We start from the raw sequence: 16,776 nt of genomic DNA, 5'->3' as shown, positions 1-16,776 counted from the left end.
TTTAAAAAAATCACACGTTCATCGTAATGCGACGTCGCAGTGACATCATAAATGGATTCCAGATGTTGTTGCCTGACTGTGACGTAATTATGCAACCACGGAGACGGAACATACAGTGAGTAATCAGAGGCGTCGTCGCATCTTTGAAAGGTAGATGGCCCCTCTGTAAGGATCAAGGGTGTAGCCCTTCTTCGTTTTCTTTTTCTTCTTGTGCCCCACGCCCTTGCGCAGGCAGGTGATGCCTCGGAACACTAATATTTCGATGAAATCGTACACGTGTAGTAGAGAAATTCCCAACCATAAGCCGACGTAACCTCCGATCCAACTCAGCACTCCCACTGCCTGTTAACAAATAGAGAAACAAATTCAGTGTTTTCTGAAAATTTTAATTATATCCTGAAACTGATTATACCCTAAGTTTATTTTTTATATTTCTTAGAATTCGAAATAACAATTATTTGGAATATTCTAGAATTTCAAATGAATCCATACAAAATGTTTGCCATTCACATTGTCAATATACTGGATTTTTTATCTCAATAAAATAAATGATGGGTCTGAAATTTTCACCCTTAAACGTTTGATTCTGGAAGCTACAATTTTAAGTCCTTCAAAGTACTTAATTCTAAAGATAAAAATTAAGTCGCGCATAACAAATATTTCTGATATATTTTAAGGTTCTTAAGTGAATAGAAATGAAATTGAATTTTCAAAATAGAATAAGTCATTTAATTAAAATGGAAATTGAATTCATGTATAAAGGAATTAAAATATTATAATGTTTTGTGGGGGAATACGTTATAATATTTTAATATACACAGGACTTTGGTTAAAAATTTAGAATGAAATCATTTGCAAACCGATTTAATGTAAATTAACCATTTAACCATAAGCAACTAGATATCTAATGGTTATTAAGAACAGCTCATCATTAGCTGCGTTTCGTAATATTCTAAAAGAATTTTCTTCCATTATTTTATACAGAATGTATATGTCAAAAACATCATTTTATTATATATATCATTAGTAATATTGTTGGACTTACTAAAATTAATAGCTGTTAAAATTTTCGATTAAATATTTTATGTTACTTGCTCCTAAAAGCTTCCTTAACTAAATATTTTAAAACTTTAATTTTTGATAGATATCTGAGACGTATATTTAGAAATCTGTTCATTGTAAAATGTACCATTTTTTATTTTTATTTTTATGTCATTTCAGATAGTGTGAGATTTGATTTGAAACGTAAGTGCTTAAAATTCAGCTAACACAAAAACTTTTTTTCTGAAACTATTTAAAAATAGATACACTTTACGAATGTTTCATCATTACTTACTTGTGAAACAACTGCTACTAGAACAAAGCTTCAATGAGTTAATTAAAAGCAAGTTATAAACCGAAACTCATCCAACATCGAGAAACCGAAACTTACTCGTTTCTTCATAAACTCATTGTCAACAATGGAAGAAAAAAAATCTAGTGTCAAACATTTGTAGTAATAATAAAAGTGATTTGAATTTTTTTTAATACATTGTCGCAAAATCGGCATTCAATCTTTTTCAATTCATTTTAAAGTCTAAAAATTGTATAGTAATTAAACTTATCTTATTGAAATGATAATTTTTTTGAATTTTAACATGATTTAAAAATTATTTTTGAGTTATAGTAATTGCGGAAGTTCTGATGGGTAAACGTCAAAATTCCTCTTGATTTTTATTTAATAAAAATTCTTACTAAAAGTTCAAAAAAGTCTCTTTGAGGTGTACATTCTCATATACCAAAATGTTTGTGTGCCAGATTTGTTATCTATAGTCTGTTCAGTAGAACGCCAATACACACATTCTACACAGATGTACAAACATGCATGCATTTTCTTTAATTTTATTAGAAAGAGCATCATGAAAAAATATATCACTGGAAATATAATCAACCATAAATATATTTAATGTACTATATTTAACGTTATGTTCGAATAATCAAAATTGAGAGTAACTTGAGACGGTTAATATGTAAAATTTGTCTGCACTTAAATCCATCAAATACTATGTAAATATTTAGATGTAATGTGTTCTGTGATTTTTTTTCTTTATTTTTGAATGTAATTGTTTCACCCTCCCAGTTTAAAAATGAGTCTTAATTATTATTACCTCAAATCGTGGTCTGTAACTGAATGTAGTGATTTCCATATTTTCCAAAAATATCTGCACCAAAGTAAAACACCTGTGAAAGTAAAGCTTATTGTTATTTCACATTAAAATTGATGCACATTTCTGGAATAATGTTTTATCAATATAAAAATCAAGCACTTACGTTAAATCTTTTGCAATTGCGCAAGAATTCTGAAATATTAAAACGTATGATTTAAAGCGAATAAAAATTGATATATATATATATATATATATATATATATATATATATATATATATATATATATATATATATTGACAAAATAGATAATAGAACCATAAAGTCTATAACCTAATTATATACGTTTAGTCTAGTCAGTTTTATCGTCTGAGAAATTCCACGCATATATGTAAAACATATGGAAATGTACTAATGTTTTTTCTCTAAATTGCATCTCAGATAAAGACATTTTTAAATACCTATTTAGCTGAATTTTTTTACTTATTTCATTTTAATAAACTTTCAAGTATTCGTCCTGTCCTGTGAAAAAGAAAAGAAAACTTTCCTGACAAAAATTATTACATAATTAAGGAAAAGTTTGATGAAGATAAGGAAAAGATGAAATATGTCGACAAATTATGAACATGTCTGATTTTTCACTACTCTTTTACTTCCTCATATGCGAAGTATACAAAAAGAGAGTCCTGTAATTAAAAAAATTCTAGATTTTGACGAATCTCCACGTTTCAGACTCCCTGAGTTCGAAAAGAAAGTTTCTGAAATTTTATGTGTCTGTGAATATGATATTGTTTCTAGCTAGACAGATAAAGTTTAATGAATGGATTTAACAACAATTTTTTAGATTTATGTGAAATTTTGAACGAAATCCATTGAGATCTATTTGCCCGACAGTCCAAATACAAGGTAAGAAGGCAACTATAAAAAAAAGGAGCTAATGACTAACTTTGGTAACTAGATATTTAAAATCTAGATATATGTCAAATTTGGAACCCATCCATCAAAGGATTGATCATCTGTTGCTGCGTATTTTTGATTGCATATAAATACGAAAATTCAAAAAGCCAACGATTTGACAGTGCACATTACATATATAACTTTGCTCTTCATGAATAATCAGATTTCCAACAAGTTAAACTAAGCAACTTCCTACAGCCTTGCAATGACAGAGGGCAACAAACAAATCGATTACAAAAATGTTATTTTCGGAGTTTACAAATAAATAAAGTTGTAAAAATGGAAATTCTATGGATGATAAAATATTAGGATAATATTAATATTTGATCAGGTTCCTATACATTTCACTAAGATTCATTTAGCTATTAGAATATTTATAAAACCTAACACTTATTTCAGTAGTGTTGTGTACAAACGTGGACTCTGGATATATTCACAAAGTTAATGAAACAAAAAATGCTAGCCTAAAATAAATTATTAACATACTAAAAAATGTGCTGTAATTGAAACTAAATGGATCGTCTTATTAAAAGAGTGATTTCTTAGTGTGCACTTCCTAGGGTCGTAAAATATTTAAATCCGTCATCTTAAATTATTTGTTATTAATGAGTTTCATAACAAATTTACGCGTTCCATTTGAAACGCGGACTTACTGGGTGCTGCGAATTGTAACAAATAAGAGACAAGACATTAAACATTTACTAAAATCTTCGAAAATTTAATTATGTTAAAGATTAATTGATAATCCACATGTTCAGAATCTTTTAAGTATTCTGTGATTTGTTGTATGATTGTCTGAAGCTCAAGTACAAATTCAATTACTTAGTCACTTGATACCGTAGTCTTCAGAAATAAAAAAATGTCGTTACTTTATTGCAAAATTAGAAAACTTCTACGCTTGATTCCATTTTGCTTAATATAATCCCTTCACAATAATCACTTTCTTCATAATACTAATCCTTTTTTTTTTCTAAACTAAGGTTACTAATTATTTATTTTTCAATTCTAATTTTTTAATGGAGATTAATATAAGCTAGATTTAAAGAGTCATTTTTCGCAAGCTAATCCTGCATTTTATATTTTTCACTCATATGTATTACGCTTACTTCTTCTGATCGTTCAGTCATTTAAAACATTAAATCACAACCGTAGCAATATGCAAGAATTCAAGAATTGTAATTTATGAGCTTACTCGATGTCCTTCACTGTTGGAAACTTGCACTTGGAATTCGAAGCGTGAAAAGCTAAAATATATGAAAAAAAATTATGAATCGTACAAAGCACATTCACAGAAAAATATTTAGAAATTGAAAAATACATTTCAAGGCTTACTTGCAAGGCATTGAGCATATTTCTGCACATTTAGGGGCCCATTTCTGATGAAATTGAGGTATTTCTGTAAAGGACCGATGCATAAACTATGTTTATTTAAAAATGTTGCAGATTTAATATAATGAGGGAAAAAAAAACGTGAAAGATTGAAAAAGTTATTTTAAATTATTTGTTTCATTTTTCAAACTGAAAATTTTGTTCAAACATTAATTTGTCTGTATAATTTCACATTTTTGTAAATCATTATTACAACGATAAAGTCTTTATGTTAGTGTATATATATATATATATATATATATATAATAAAAGTAATTTTTTATCAGAATCATCATTTATTTGTTTAAATATTTGTGGATATAAAATTTACAATCGTTGATATAAACTTTAATGTTTAAATAATATTTGGAAATGGAACATTTTCAATAAAAAATAAATACAAATAGAAGTGTTTACCTACCAATTCAATGAAAGGACAATAATTTCATTTAGTTCGTTTGATATATTACTTAGTTATGACAATAAAACAAATTCTATTCCACATTTATAAATTTTTAACACTTCATTGGTTTTCTAGTTTGAATTATTATGATTAATTATTTGATTTTCCCTCGTATATAAATCGCCTTTTAAGCGTACCTACAGTCCCTTATTCAACTGAAAAGCAAGACAAGCGAGTGATAACATCTCGCCTTCGGCCGACGATCTCAAGGTTCGGAACCCGATTCTACCATAAATCCGTTGTATATGCGGGCTCTTTGTAAACTAAACCCGATCTGTTCAACTCTAGTGTGGCGGGGGAATTTGGGAAGTGGGAAGCGATCGGTAGCTCAGGTGTCCTCTTTGTCATGTATGAACGGGATTCAAATTTACAAGTTATGTCGAGCTCTAGAGTTGCTTCCAAACAGAACTTTAATATAACTAAACTAGACCCAACTGAAAAGCTAAGTAGGAAAAACATTTGGGTATTCTTACTGATGCATCGACAACAGAAAGAAATCAGGATTAACGGAAAATGAAGTGTGTATTTTTCCCCCTCTAGACGTTTCTGTCTCTCTCTCGTCAGAGATTATACTTAGAAATTGGAAGAACTCACGAAGATATTGCCTCAATTTTTCCCTGGAGATCGAAAGCATTAAAGATGATGGCCGAACTCCATTCACGTTTCGGATTATGACATATTTAATCTTTTACAAGCTAAGATTAAGTCATGCACATAAGCTATAATACGATACAAAAAAAATGAGAATCCAAAAACATGTCAAGTGATCTATGTATTCTAATTTAGCACAACACATTTTTGAAATAGAAATGGGAGGAGGTCAAGTAGAATGGAAAGCAGCATAATTAAAGGGGTAAGAGAAATTAAGATTGCTTATCGATTTAAAAATAGCATACAAAATTAAATAAATTAATTGCCGAAATTTATTAAATGAAATAGTTGGGATGCTACAGTTTCACAATGACTATAATGAGTTGCTCTTGATTTTAGATTACATGCGCAATGTCATGTGGATGTTACATCATGGGAAATGACTACATTTATTAAAAATGTCTTTCGGAATATGAGATATAGCTGCAATAATTTTCTCGCTCCATTACTTATTACACATGAAAAAAATAATTTACTTATATACGCTCATTTCATTATGGAAACAATTGTCCATAAATTTTTGCTGTTAATATTTATTCAAAACAATGATTAAATTTTTTTGCAAATCCATTAAATGTAACAGATCGATTCATCAAGTCCATATTTGAATGTTTAGTATAAAACGTGCTCATGACGTACCCATTTGGCAAAGAGTTTCATTGTGTGGATAGTTAATTCTTCGATCAGCACATCCAAAAAATTCCAGAGATTTATCCAACTTGCATTTTTCTTTGCACATCTAAGACATGAAAGAAAGATGGGCAAAATCACTAAAAAGGATGTTCAAGAAAATATTAATAACACATCAGAAAAAATTATAAATGACCCAGAAGAACTTTCTGATGTGATGTGGTAAACTTCTCATTCCCACAAAAACTTTTGAAAAATTCCCAACATCCAAATATTCTGAAACTAATGGAGTAGACAGAAGATATAATTGCTAAATTATTCATTCTCACAGATAAATTAGACGGTAATATCTAGAGGACTCGAAAACCCTTGTATTTATTCCTCATCAATCTACCATTATCAATATATTAATATTCTCATAATACTACTTATGGTTCTGTCACTGTCTATCTCTCATTCTTTTTCTACACGCCTAGAGGACTCGAAAAACCCTTGTATTTATTCCTCATCAATCTACCATTATCAATATATTAATATTCTCATAATACTACTTATGGTTCTGTCTCTGTCTATCTCTCATTCTTTTTCTACACACCTAGAGGACTCGAAGAACCCTTGTATTTATTCCTCATCAGTCTACCATTATCAATATATTAATATTCTCATATTACTAGTTATGGTTCTGTCTCTGTCTATCTCTCATTCTTTTTCTACACATCTAGAGGAATCGAAAAACCCTACCTCAACAATCTAGGAATTCTTGCCGTCATTAATTTATTAACATCCTTATAACATTACTTACGACTCTCTCTCTCTCTCTCTTTATATATATATATATATATATATATATATATATATATATATATATAATTCTTTTTCTATACATCTAGAGGACTCGAAAACCCTTGTATCTCTTCCTCAACAATTTGTAAATTCTTAATATCATTAATTTATTAACATCCTCATAATATTACTTACGACACACACTCTCCCTCTTTCTCTCAAGTTTTTTCTATACATTTAAATAAATTTCACCTAAAAATAGTGGCAATTTATATTGCCCTATATTTAGTCAAATAACCTACTACAAGTGATTGCTTGTAGATTTTTGTTAACTTGTGCTTAACGATTGTTAAGTACAGCAAAAAAATGGAAAATTATAAGTATTTTGCTCATGCTCGTCTAACTAAAGTAAAAATCGATAACGAAGATTTTTAAAAAAAATCATTCTTATTTCACCTTCGGGATAAAAACATTCCACTTCGGAGACATTTCTCTGAATTTTATTCGAAAACGAGTAATCCTTAAAATATGAACCCGTATTCTTGCAGGCAGATGCCAATATTCTGTACTTACTTTTTGTGTTATAGGACCTTTCCCACCATTGCCATACCATTCAGACATGTAATCTCTGCATTTGCTTTTATAAGGAGCAGGCAATAACTGGAGACGTGTCTGGAAAAAAAAGAAGAAAAAACTAAGTAGCCTTGGCTAAGGCAAGAAATCTGTAACAAAAAGCGATTTCTTTTCAAAGTGCAATTACCTTTTTTATCTTTCGACCAGTTATAAATCATAAACAAATTAAAATTATATATATCCAAAAACTAGGTAAGGAAGTCTTAAGGGGGAAATGCAACTTGAAAAGCAAAGAATAGGAAAATAAAGGGAAAAAACTGTTTGGAATATTTAAAGATTAGCTTTAAATGCTTTCATGCTATCTTCTACTTCTAATCTTATCTTTGGAATATCTAATTTAAATGCTTTAGCATAATTTTTTTTTCTGAACTGAGTAATAATATTTCTCTCTCAGATATTCAATCAAACTAATTTTTTTTTCTTAAATTATAAAAAGAAGAATCATAAGACTTCCTTTGGCGACAGAAAAATTTCTTCCATATTTAGATATTCCCCTTATTTACATCACCTTCTTCCATAAAAGTCATGGGGTTAGTTAAAATATGATGAGACAAGTTGCTCGATTAAGACAATTACAGATGGAAGAACTTTAATTCCCTCTATAATGTCTGTTATCGGAATAAAGGACGATATAAAGTCTATGAAATAATAATGTGTTGGATATAGCCTGGACCGGAGGAGTTGGCGGATATGACGTGAGAATCGCATGATAATGAATCTGTAGTGATAAATCGGAAGATAGACATGATCAATCGCTAGATCTATCTTTCTCTCTTTTGTTAGAGGCTGACAAAAAGATGTATCAAAATCGAAAAGTAAGAAAATTATGCGCCAAATCAACATACAATTAGAGTTATTAATGCCTTATTATTTCTCAATGATTCGTTTGCTGCTTGATACTAGTTCCAAGCTCAAAAAGTATGCTCATCTATCTCAGGTCAAAGATCGATCTCCAGCTTGTCAGATCCTCACTGTGTCGATCGTGGAAAATTGTTTTTCTGTCTTAGATGAGTCACTAAATTGAATCAAAAAAACTATGAAAAATCTTATACAGTACACTCCCGATTATCCGCGGAATTGGGTGGCGCGGCCGACAAAAATTGCGGATAATCCGAAAAAAGCTAAAAACGGGTATGGTAAAAGAGAAAACAATCATTCCAACTTTGAAAAATCGTTTTATGTACAATAAAACGTAAAATAAACAGCAGGAAATGTTTAACTAACGCTTACTATTTTAGTATATCACTCAAAACTAACCTAAAATGCATTTTGTTAATGAAGACAGAAAAGTGCTTTGTACTTACGAAAAGCGTCAAGGATACACAGAAAAATTAATACATATGTACTGTTTTAATACTGTAATGCATTATGTAATTGCAAACGCATAAATGTAAAACTACACTTTTTGAAGAAATCAGTCATTTGTGTTTGCTTCTTGCTTTGGAAGCATTTTCTCTTTGCTTGGAAGCAAAAAAAAAAACTGAAGTGCGGCAGGCACGGATAATCGGGAGTCTACTGTAGTTGACTGACTCTGACTCTGGTAGTTGACTAAACAGAAAAGGTAGTAACCTCCGGATATCGGTTTACTCACCAATCTAACATAGAACCTATAAATGGCTCCTAGGTTGAGCAATTGCCCATCGCTCATCGGAGAAGGGACGTCGTACGGGGAGTGAATGGCGATCTGTGCTCCTCGAGACAAATGTTCCGGATGGTATTCACCCACTTCTATATTCAAGGTCATACGAATCACTTGAAAAAAATAGGTTTATATATACTTTTTGATGGAATAACTAGAAATAAACAGATAACAGCTTTATCAAATTACATCTAAAAAGTGCATATTTCAGAGGAAAGAAATATTGATTCTCTACAGCTAATTGATATAATGTAAAAGTTTCATGAACTGTGGATTCTTACATTAAGTTGGGTAACGTATGTGTATTCCAAGGTAGTGAAAATAACATTTTGTATTAACATTATTTCTCAATTTTATCGAGTAAAAAAGAATACAATCAAATATTGTTATTGAAAGCATTTTCAATGTTTTTTAGGTAAAATATGTAAATTTCTTTAATTTAGCATTTATTAATACTTGAATGATAATTGTATTTTTTAAATGTATATATACATAAACGAATCATAAAAAAAATTTTTTCGCCCACAGTATTCAAAAATATTTCCCTATTTCAAAAATAGATAGCTTATCGAAAAAAGAATTAAGAAATCTTTGCAGACAACTATAACAAGGTATCTATAAATCAGTTGACTTGAGAAAAACGCTAATGAGTTTTTTTTTTGGTGGAATATGAGGACTTAATGGCTTCTTTCTGCTAACTTAACCACATTCCATCCATCTTATAATTAATTAGATATTTCATGATATGATAATAAAATCACCTTCTTGTTTCATTTCATTTTCTCATATTGTCACTCACAGTACAGAAGAATTCTTTTTCCCGGGAGGGGGGACCAAAATTCATTTACCTTTCAAGTTGCAACGATACGAAGTCACCAATGCTAATATGCAAGTTAGGCCGTTGAGAGGTTTAAAAAAAAATGTCTTTATTATTTACTTTAAGAGCCATGACATTTTAATCTTAATCACTTACGGTGCCGTTACGGTGACATTGAGTTGTATGCCTGTTTTAAGTTTTAAAAAAATAATTCTATTTTTTTTAATTCATGATTGCAATACATTTACTTTGATTAGCAACCAAAATTAGTAAATGTGATATTAGTAAAGTTCTGACTACCTGAATCAGCTTTTATTTTTTAATTAAAAACTAATTTATATGTGTTTTTAGCATGAAGAATGCATGAAACCAATGTCGCCATAGCGACGCCAATCGAATGATAAACGTTATCGCTGATGATTTGGCCACCGTTATCGATACGAAAAACTAGCCATTAGCTAATTCGATTTTAGTTCATTGGTAATTTATATATGATCTATTGCAGTTTGAATAATATATATATTTTGTGATGGTTCAAACCTCTTTTAAGCCAGTCTATGGAGCTAATATATAAGCTAGAAAATAGTTAACAGAGTGCTCTTTCCTTTCCAGATTATAAAAATATAGTAAATGAAATATAGTAAAAATAAATTGATTCATTTATTGAAATAAATAAATAGAGGTCTTTAACAGCAAAGGCTGTCATTCGATAATGTCAGAGAATCAAAAAACTTGTTCAACAAAGAAAAATTTGAAGATTGTGCATATAGAAAACAATTTTTTGAAACAAAATTTTAAGAGCCGAAATTTTTTAATGATTAAGGATAAACTTGTTCTAAAGATTTCTTCTACGTATTGAATATTTCAAATAGAGCACAAGAGTAATTTTCTTGGTTACAGGAGAGTCAATAAGAATTGCTATAAAGGCCAAATTTATTCGTAAAGACGTGTTAATGAATGTTCATCCAACAACCAGGCAATCTTTTTTCTACTTTTAAGCTTCGAGGTAAGGAATAGAATAGAAAAAATATCACAATGATTCAACCTGTGCGTCTACTCATGTGCATCTAGACTAGATAACCCAAAAATTCAACGAACTTGATAGATAAAGTTTGGAATATACTTTTATCATCAACGTTATAGGTGTTTATCAAATTAGGAACCAAATATATTAAAAAACTTGATGTCTGTTCAGCCTTTTCATTATTGAATATGTGCACGCGATATTTCAAAATGCAACCAGCTAAAACAAAATTCAATACGTGGTCTTGAAACCGAAATTGTCTATTTTTATCAATCAGACCCAATGAGTCAAACCAAAGAGATCCATCATTATAAGCGGAAGTTTAACTTAAAACTTGAAAGTGTAAAAGAAAATCGAGAATAGAATTCTATCGCTGAGTATTATGATACAGACTACAAAAAAGTTGAAACGTTATGACATGATTTTGTAATAAATTGTAATGTTGAAATGTAAAGAGGAAGGCAGAAATTACCCGTCGATAAAGGAACTGTTGCCGGCATTTCGTTTGGACGCTCGTACAAAGAATAGAACATGTAACAGTTGAACGGCATTCTGTTGGAATGACTTAATACAGAGATCTGAATCGGTTCACCCCTGAAAAAAAATGGAATTGTTTTTAAAAGGCGTGCTAAAAATCAGTTTATTTTTAAAAAGAGTACAAAACATCGCAGATAATTGTTTAAATCTATCCTTAGATGTCATTTTTGTTTGTGCTTTCTATTTTTTTTTATTTTTATTTAATTTATCACATAATGAGAGTAATAATACAGTTTACCTTTTTGTTACTTGTAAAGTCATTCATAAACAAACGTTTTAATAAGAAATACAGAGCTGATATTTCTAAAATTTTCCATCTTTCTCAATCAAATGTATCATAACTGAAAAGAATGCCGGCGTACTGGCCTGATAAAACTGCAAAATTATTATTTCGAAAAAAATGAAGAATGAAAAGGATATTATTTTGTGCTATTAAGCATTTTATTGCTGTAAAAGCTGGACAATCATTTCTAATTAATATTTCTTCAAAATTACTTTAATGATTCATGCAAGAGTAGAAATTGCTTTTTATATGCTAATAGTGCTTTAATGATGGTATACTTTTTTTCTAATTAAATATAAGAATGAATGCTATAAAATATGTTATGTCTTAAATGTATTAGCGTGGACTTATTTTTATTTTTACTACATTTACTATACAATTATTAAACTCTTCCATATTTTGATGACTCATAATGTATCTGCAAATGGTCTCTATTTTTTAAGTTGACAAAGCAATTAGCTTCCGGAAACGGGAATACACTGCATTCTGCGAATCTCTTACTCACAGCATAGATTTTTCACTCTAAACCGCAGATATGACGTCATTTTAACAAGATTACGGATTAGTCATTTAAGGCTTACATACAAATATTTACAATTTTCAGAACGAACACCATTTTCTGAATGGGGGACATTTTTAAAATAATGCAAGCTCTAATTGACTGTTTAACCCCAGAAAATTATTAACTGAAAAATATTCTGAATTTAGGACTTTTACGCTCTTTCTTCTATTTTTGAGTTCACTTTTTTCCAATGTAATTCTTTATAAACAAAAGTAATCTGATAATAATTTATAATTACCGAAAAACTGTTTTTACTGTGGACGGATTTTCCTTCCATCAACATAAGCCTCAAAGCATATTTTCATCCAACAACAAAACTCTAAACGCTGACTAACACTTTAGATAGATATTTTTTAGATTTTTTTTTTTTTTTAGTTTTTATTTATAGAGAAAATTTTTGTTGGCTTGTATTGAAAATGTATTAATATTTTTATTTATTTATTTATTTAGAATGGAAATGTTATTTAAGAAATGTTTTTAGCTGTCTCGTTTTGCTGATGACAACTTGTAGTTCAATCCAAGATGGAATAAAATCAGGTTGAATGTATTTCCGGTGGAATATTGTTTTTCTTTTTTAATGTAGAAAGCGGGAGGAAACGTTGTTTTTTCTTAGGCAACTTTAATAGCTTGTAGTACAGTCATTACATTCTATGCCAACTTTTTAAACACAACATAAAGCTTTGAAATCTAGATTCAAGGGGAAAAAATAATTTAAATTCTTATTTCATTTAAAAAGCTTTCATCATTCACAGATCCGAAATAATAAAGAACAACTTACTTGCAATCTTCTTCGTTGCCTTCGATTTCTATTTTGCAGTTTAGCATCAAATCACCAATTTGATGCCCAAATGAACTCAGTTCTTCTCGTGAAAGATTGTACTGGGATATTCGATTCAAAGGAAGCTAAAAGTAAAAAAATTTTTAAATATCAGGTACAGTCGCTTATTATATCAAAACTTTCTATTACGCAATATCTGATTAATATTATTTACCCATTTCTAGAATTGAAAATGTATTAAAACATAAACAAATTACACCATTTTCCATTAAAAATATGCCAAATTTCTATTCTGAAATTTTTTAATATAATAATCACAATTATTAATAAAATTACTAAATATTTGAAAATATAAATAAATATACATAAAGTATGGAAGTCTTAATTTAATTAAATAATATTACAACTCCTACAAAGCATATCCAAGCTTACCAAAAATAAAAAATTGGCACCATAAAAGTACCTATGTATGTCCAAAATTGCAAATGAAAAGCAAAGTAAAAAAAATATATTAACTCATGTCTAGAATAGCATATCCTCTCTAAAAATTTTTAAAAAATTAAAATACCTATTCAAATAATAGAATTTCAAAGAAAATTTCATTGTTCATCAAGCAAGGTCCATCGAAATTTAAAACAGAAGTATTTCCCATTTTTAAATTTTAGAATAGCGCGTCTTTAGTTTAATGCCATCTTTCTATCATTTGGCCTTATTGGAGATATGTATGGCTTAACGTCTTATATTAAAAATTAATGGAAATGGAATTAGTTTAAATTTTTTTTTAAATTAAAACGCTTTTGACCTTTAAACTAGTAAGAATCCGACATTTTTCGATCTTTCTAATATTTAAGCGCTGAGAGAAGTAGGAAAAAGAATTACGTTATTAAAACCTACGGTTAATAACAGTATTATGTTACTAAATCCACTGCGAATATAGTTAATAATATAACTGTTATAAAAAGGCAATCTTTACCTATATTTGCTACTATGTCGTAATATTATCTGATATAATTATATATCTGACATGGATGCATTACATCATTATATTTAACGGATGAAGGAATAATATCATACTTTGAAAATCTAAACGAAATAATTTGGGAAAAAAACTAAATTTCCAAACACAATATCTAAAAAATATTTTTAAAATAACTATTGTCTGAATTATACAAAAATAATTTTTTTGAAGTGTAAAGATTTAGTTCATTTTTTCCTTCGCGAAAAATGTCAAAAAGAAAGAAAGCCGAATTAAATTAATTAATTACGAAAACAAATTGAAACACCAGATCTACGATTAGAAAGCCAACACACACACATTGAGCTTTATATAAGTATGGATAGGTAGATAGAACATCAAACTTTGGTAAATGATAGTTTACTTGGGCATGGGGAGGGGGGCGGGTAATATATAAAATGTATCATCGGAAGCAAAATTGTTGAACGTAGTCTTGCTTATATAAAAAGATAATAGGAATAAAATGATTTGACAAAACAATAAAATAAATATAATTTTTATTATAAAAGCTAAAAATAATATTGCAGCTCACATTAATTAGAAAAAAATTAATACTACAATTCAATTGATGGTATTTAAAATACAATTTTTTTAAATTTCCGTTTCCGTAACAACAGTTTTTGTGGGCTAATATTTCCTGAAGATATTACGGGAAACTTCAAAATCTCTCTTGATTTTTCATTAAAACTTTAAAATAACTTTTGGACTTTAAAATGATCTTTCTCTTTTGAAAAATATTGTGTGTGTGTGTGTGTGTGTGTGTGTGTGTGTGTGTGTGTGTGTGTGTGTGTGTGTGTGTGTGTGTGTGTGTGTGTGTGTGTGTGTGTGAGTGAGTGAGTGAGTGAGTGAGTGAGTGAGTGAGTGAGTGAGTGTGAGAGAGAGAGAGAAACAATATTTTTTACTTAAAGAAATGTTTGCATTTCTTCAAAATGTGTCAACATCGATATTTATATATTAAGCCTAGTAATGAATTGTTTCATTTGTTAATATTACTACATTTGGTCTCTCTAAAATAATATTTTAAAATTGAAAGTTCAAACTTACCAACTTAGTTGTGTTCTTCACTAAACGACAATATTCGGGATATTTATCACAAAGCTGTGGATATGAATCGATTGTGACGCATTTCTCAGGATACTTAGCACAAAATGCACTAGTTCGAATTCTGGAGGAAGAAAAATAATAAACGTTATTCTAGCAAAAAAACACTTTTTTTAAAAAATAAAGTAGCATTCCAATCACTAACAATGAAGATGAAACAAAATTGTAAAGTAACGGCAGAAACTTGAAATATATATGTTTACAACATTTCAGTAAGGTTTGATATTTTGTGTTTAGTTAAATTAACTAAAATTCAATCACTCTTTTCGAAAATAAGCAATAATTATACTCTATACGAATAATGATATATTAATTGTACTCTATACGAAAATCAGATAATAATATAATGTAAAAATTTCATTATATTCTTTAAAAAACGCTTCAGAATTTCTAAATATTTTTCTACAGAATCGTTTATCGACAAAAGAAAAGACTATTTCTATTAATGTTGTAATGTACCAAGGATATCTAACCATCGTTTCCAATAAACTTGTTAGCCACTGAAATTTTCCCTTATTTTTTTTTTAAATAGAAAAGATTTTAACTTGCTCAATGCATAACTTCTAATAAAATTTCGCAAATATTTTACCAGTTTTGCAGCATTTACTTTTATGAGTATAGTAGATAATTAGAACTATGAATGTTTTTGAGTATTATAATAAATATACATCATAAAGTTTTTTTCCTAAAAAAATAGCTTGGATTTTCCATGCAGAAAACACTTTCGTTTTATTATGTAGTATTAAAAATTGTTTTCTTTTTTTATTATTATAATCCAGTATTCAAAACTTTCTTATTCTTAGTCTCCAATATTATTATTTTTGAAAGATGACTGGTATTACAACTTCTAGATTTTACTCGTTGCTCTTCGTCCTTTAAAAAGGAAAGATCTCGCTTTATCATCTGTAGTGTCTTTAAAACATATGGAAGTCCAAATTCCTTCCAGCACTTAAAAGATATACGTGAAAAAAATTTGACATGGCGAATTGTAAAGAACAGTTTAAATTCCAGAATGGTTCGCCATAATAAATTTGTTCTATCGATTCCTAAAACCTTTCAATGCTCGTTGCAATGTGATGAATTCATGATAATAATTTTAAATAACAGTTTTAACAGTACAGTTACAACATTTATGTAATTTAAGGTTTTAAAAAATCTTACTCGTTGAGGTTGCAAATTGTAAAGGCGGGAAATTCCACTTCGTGAGGCTGTGACACATCTAGTTCCACCATGGACGGATATTGAAGATACATTACCAAGAATGTATAACTCTGCAGTATGAAACCTAAACACAATAAGATCTTGAAAAGAAACCGAGCTTTTGACCGCCAGAAAGACAACTTTTTCCATGGCTTTTTATCCATACTTCGAAAAGAAGGCAAACAATATT

The 16,776-nt window shown here is 29.1% G+C and overlaps 1 protein-coding gene across 1 annotated transcript; it reads right to left on the bottom strand.

The window, feature by feature from the left end:
- On the bottom strand, window positions 1-16,702 carry LOC129978787 (degenerin-like protein unc-105). Its single transcript, XM_056090663.1, has 12 exons — window positions 16,548-16,702; window positions 15,330-15,450; window positions 13,271-13,395; window positions 11,583-11,704; window positions 9,222-9,382; window positions 7,571-7,669; window positions 6,224-6,323; window positions 4,435-4,498; window positions 4,295-4,346; window positions 2,311-2,339; window positions 2,148-2,220; window positions 1-342 (listed from the first exon to the last, which is right to left on the bottom strand). The coding sequence occupies exons 1-12, from the start codon at window positions 16,637-16,639 to the stop codon at window positions 124-126; spliced, it is 1,257 nt and encodes a 418-aa protein (XP_055946638.1). The 5' UTR covers window positions 16,640-16,702; the 3' UTR covers window positions 1-123.
- Window positions 16,703-16,776: the final 74 nt, after the last annotated feature.

The sequence above is a fragment of the Argiope bruennichi genome, chromosome 1, assembly GCF_947563725.1.
Source record: "Argiope bruennichi chromosome 1, qqArgBrue1.1, whole genome shotgun sequence".
NCBI lineage: Eukaryota > Metazoa > Arthropoda > Arachnida > Araneae > Araneidae > Argiope > Argiope bruennichi.
This window is presented reverse-complemented; position numbering and strand designations above follow the sequence as displayed.

What these genes read in the sequence shown, in the direction of transcription:
- LOC129978787 (XM_056090663.1), bottom strand. Translation starts at nt 16,639, where the DNA reads ATGTATCTTCAATATCCGTCCATGGTGGAACTAGATGTGTCACAGCCT. An exon ending in GCAATTGCAAAAGATTTAAC is followed by an intron (nt 2,221 to 2,310) that starts GTAAGTGCTTGA and finishes TTACTTTCACAG; the next exon opens with GTGTTTTACTTTGGTGCAGA. An exon ending in GTTACAGACCACGATTTGAG is followed by an intron (nt 343 to 2,147) that starts GTAATAATAATT and finishes ATTTGTTAACAG; the next exon opens with GCAGTGGGAGTGCTGAGTTG.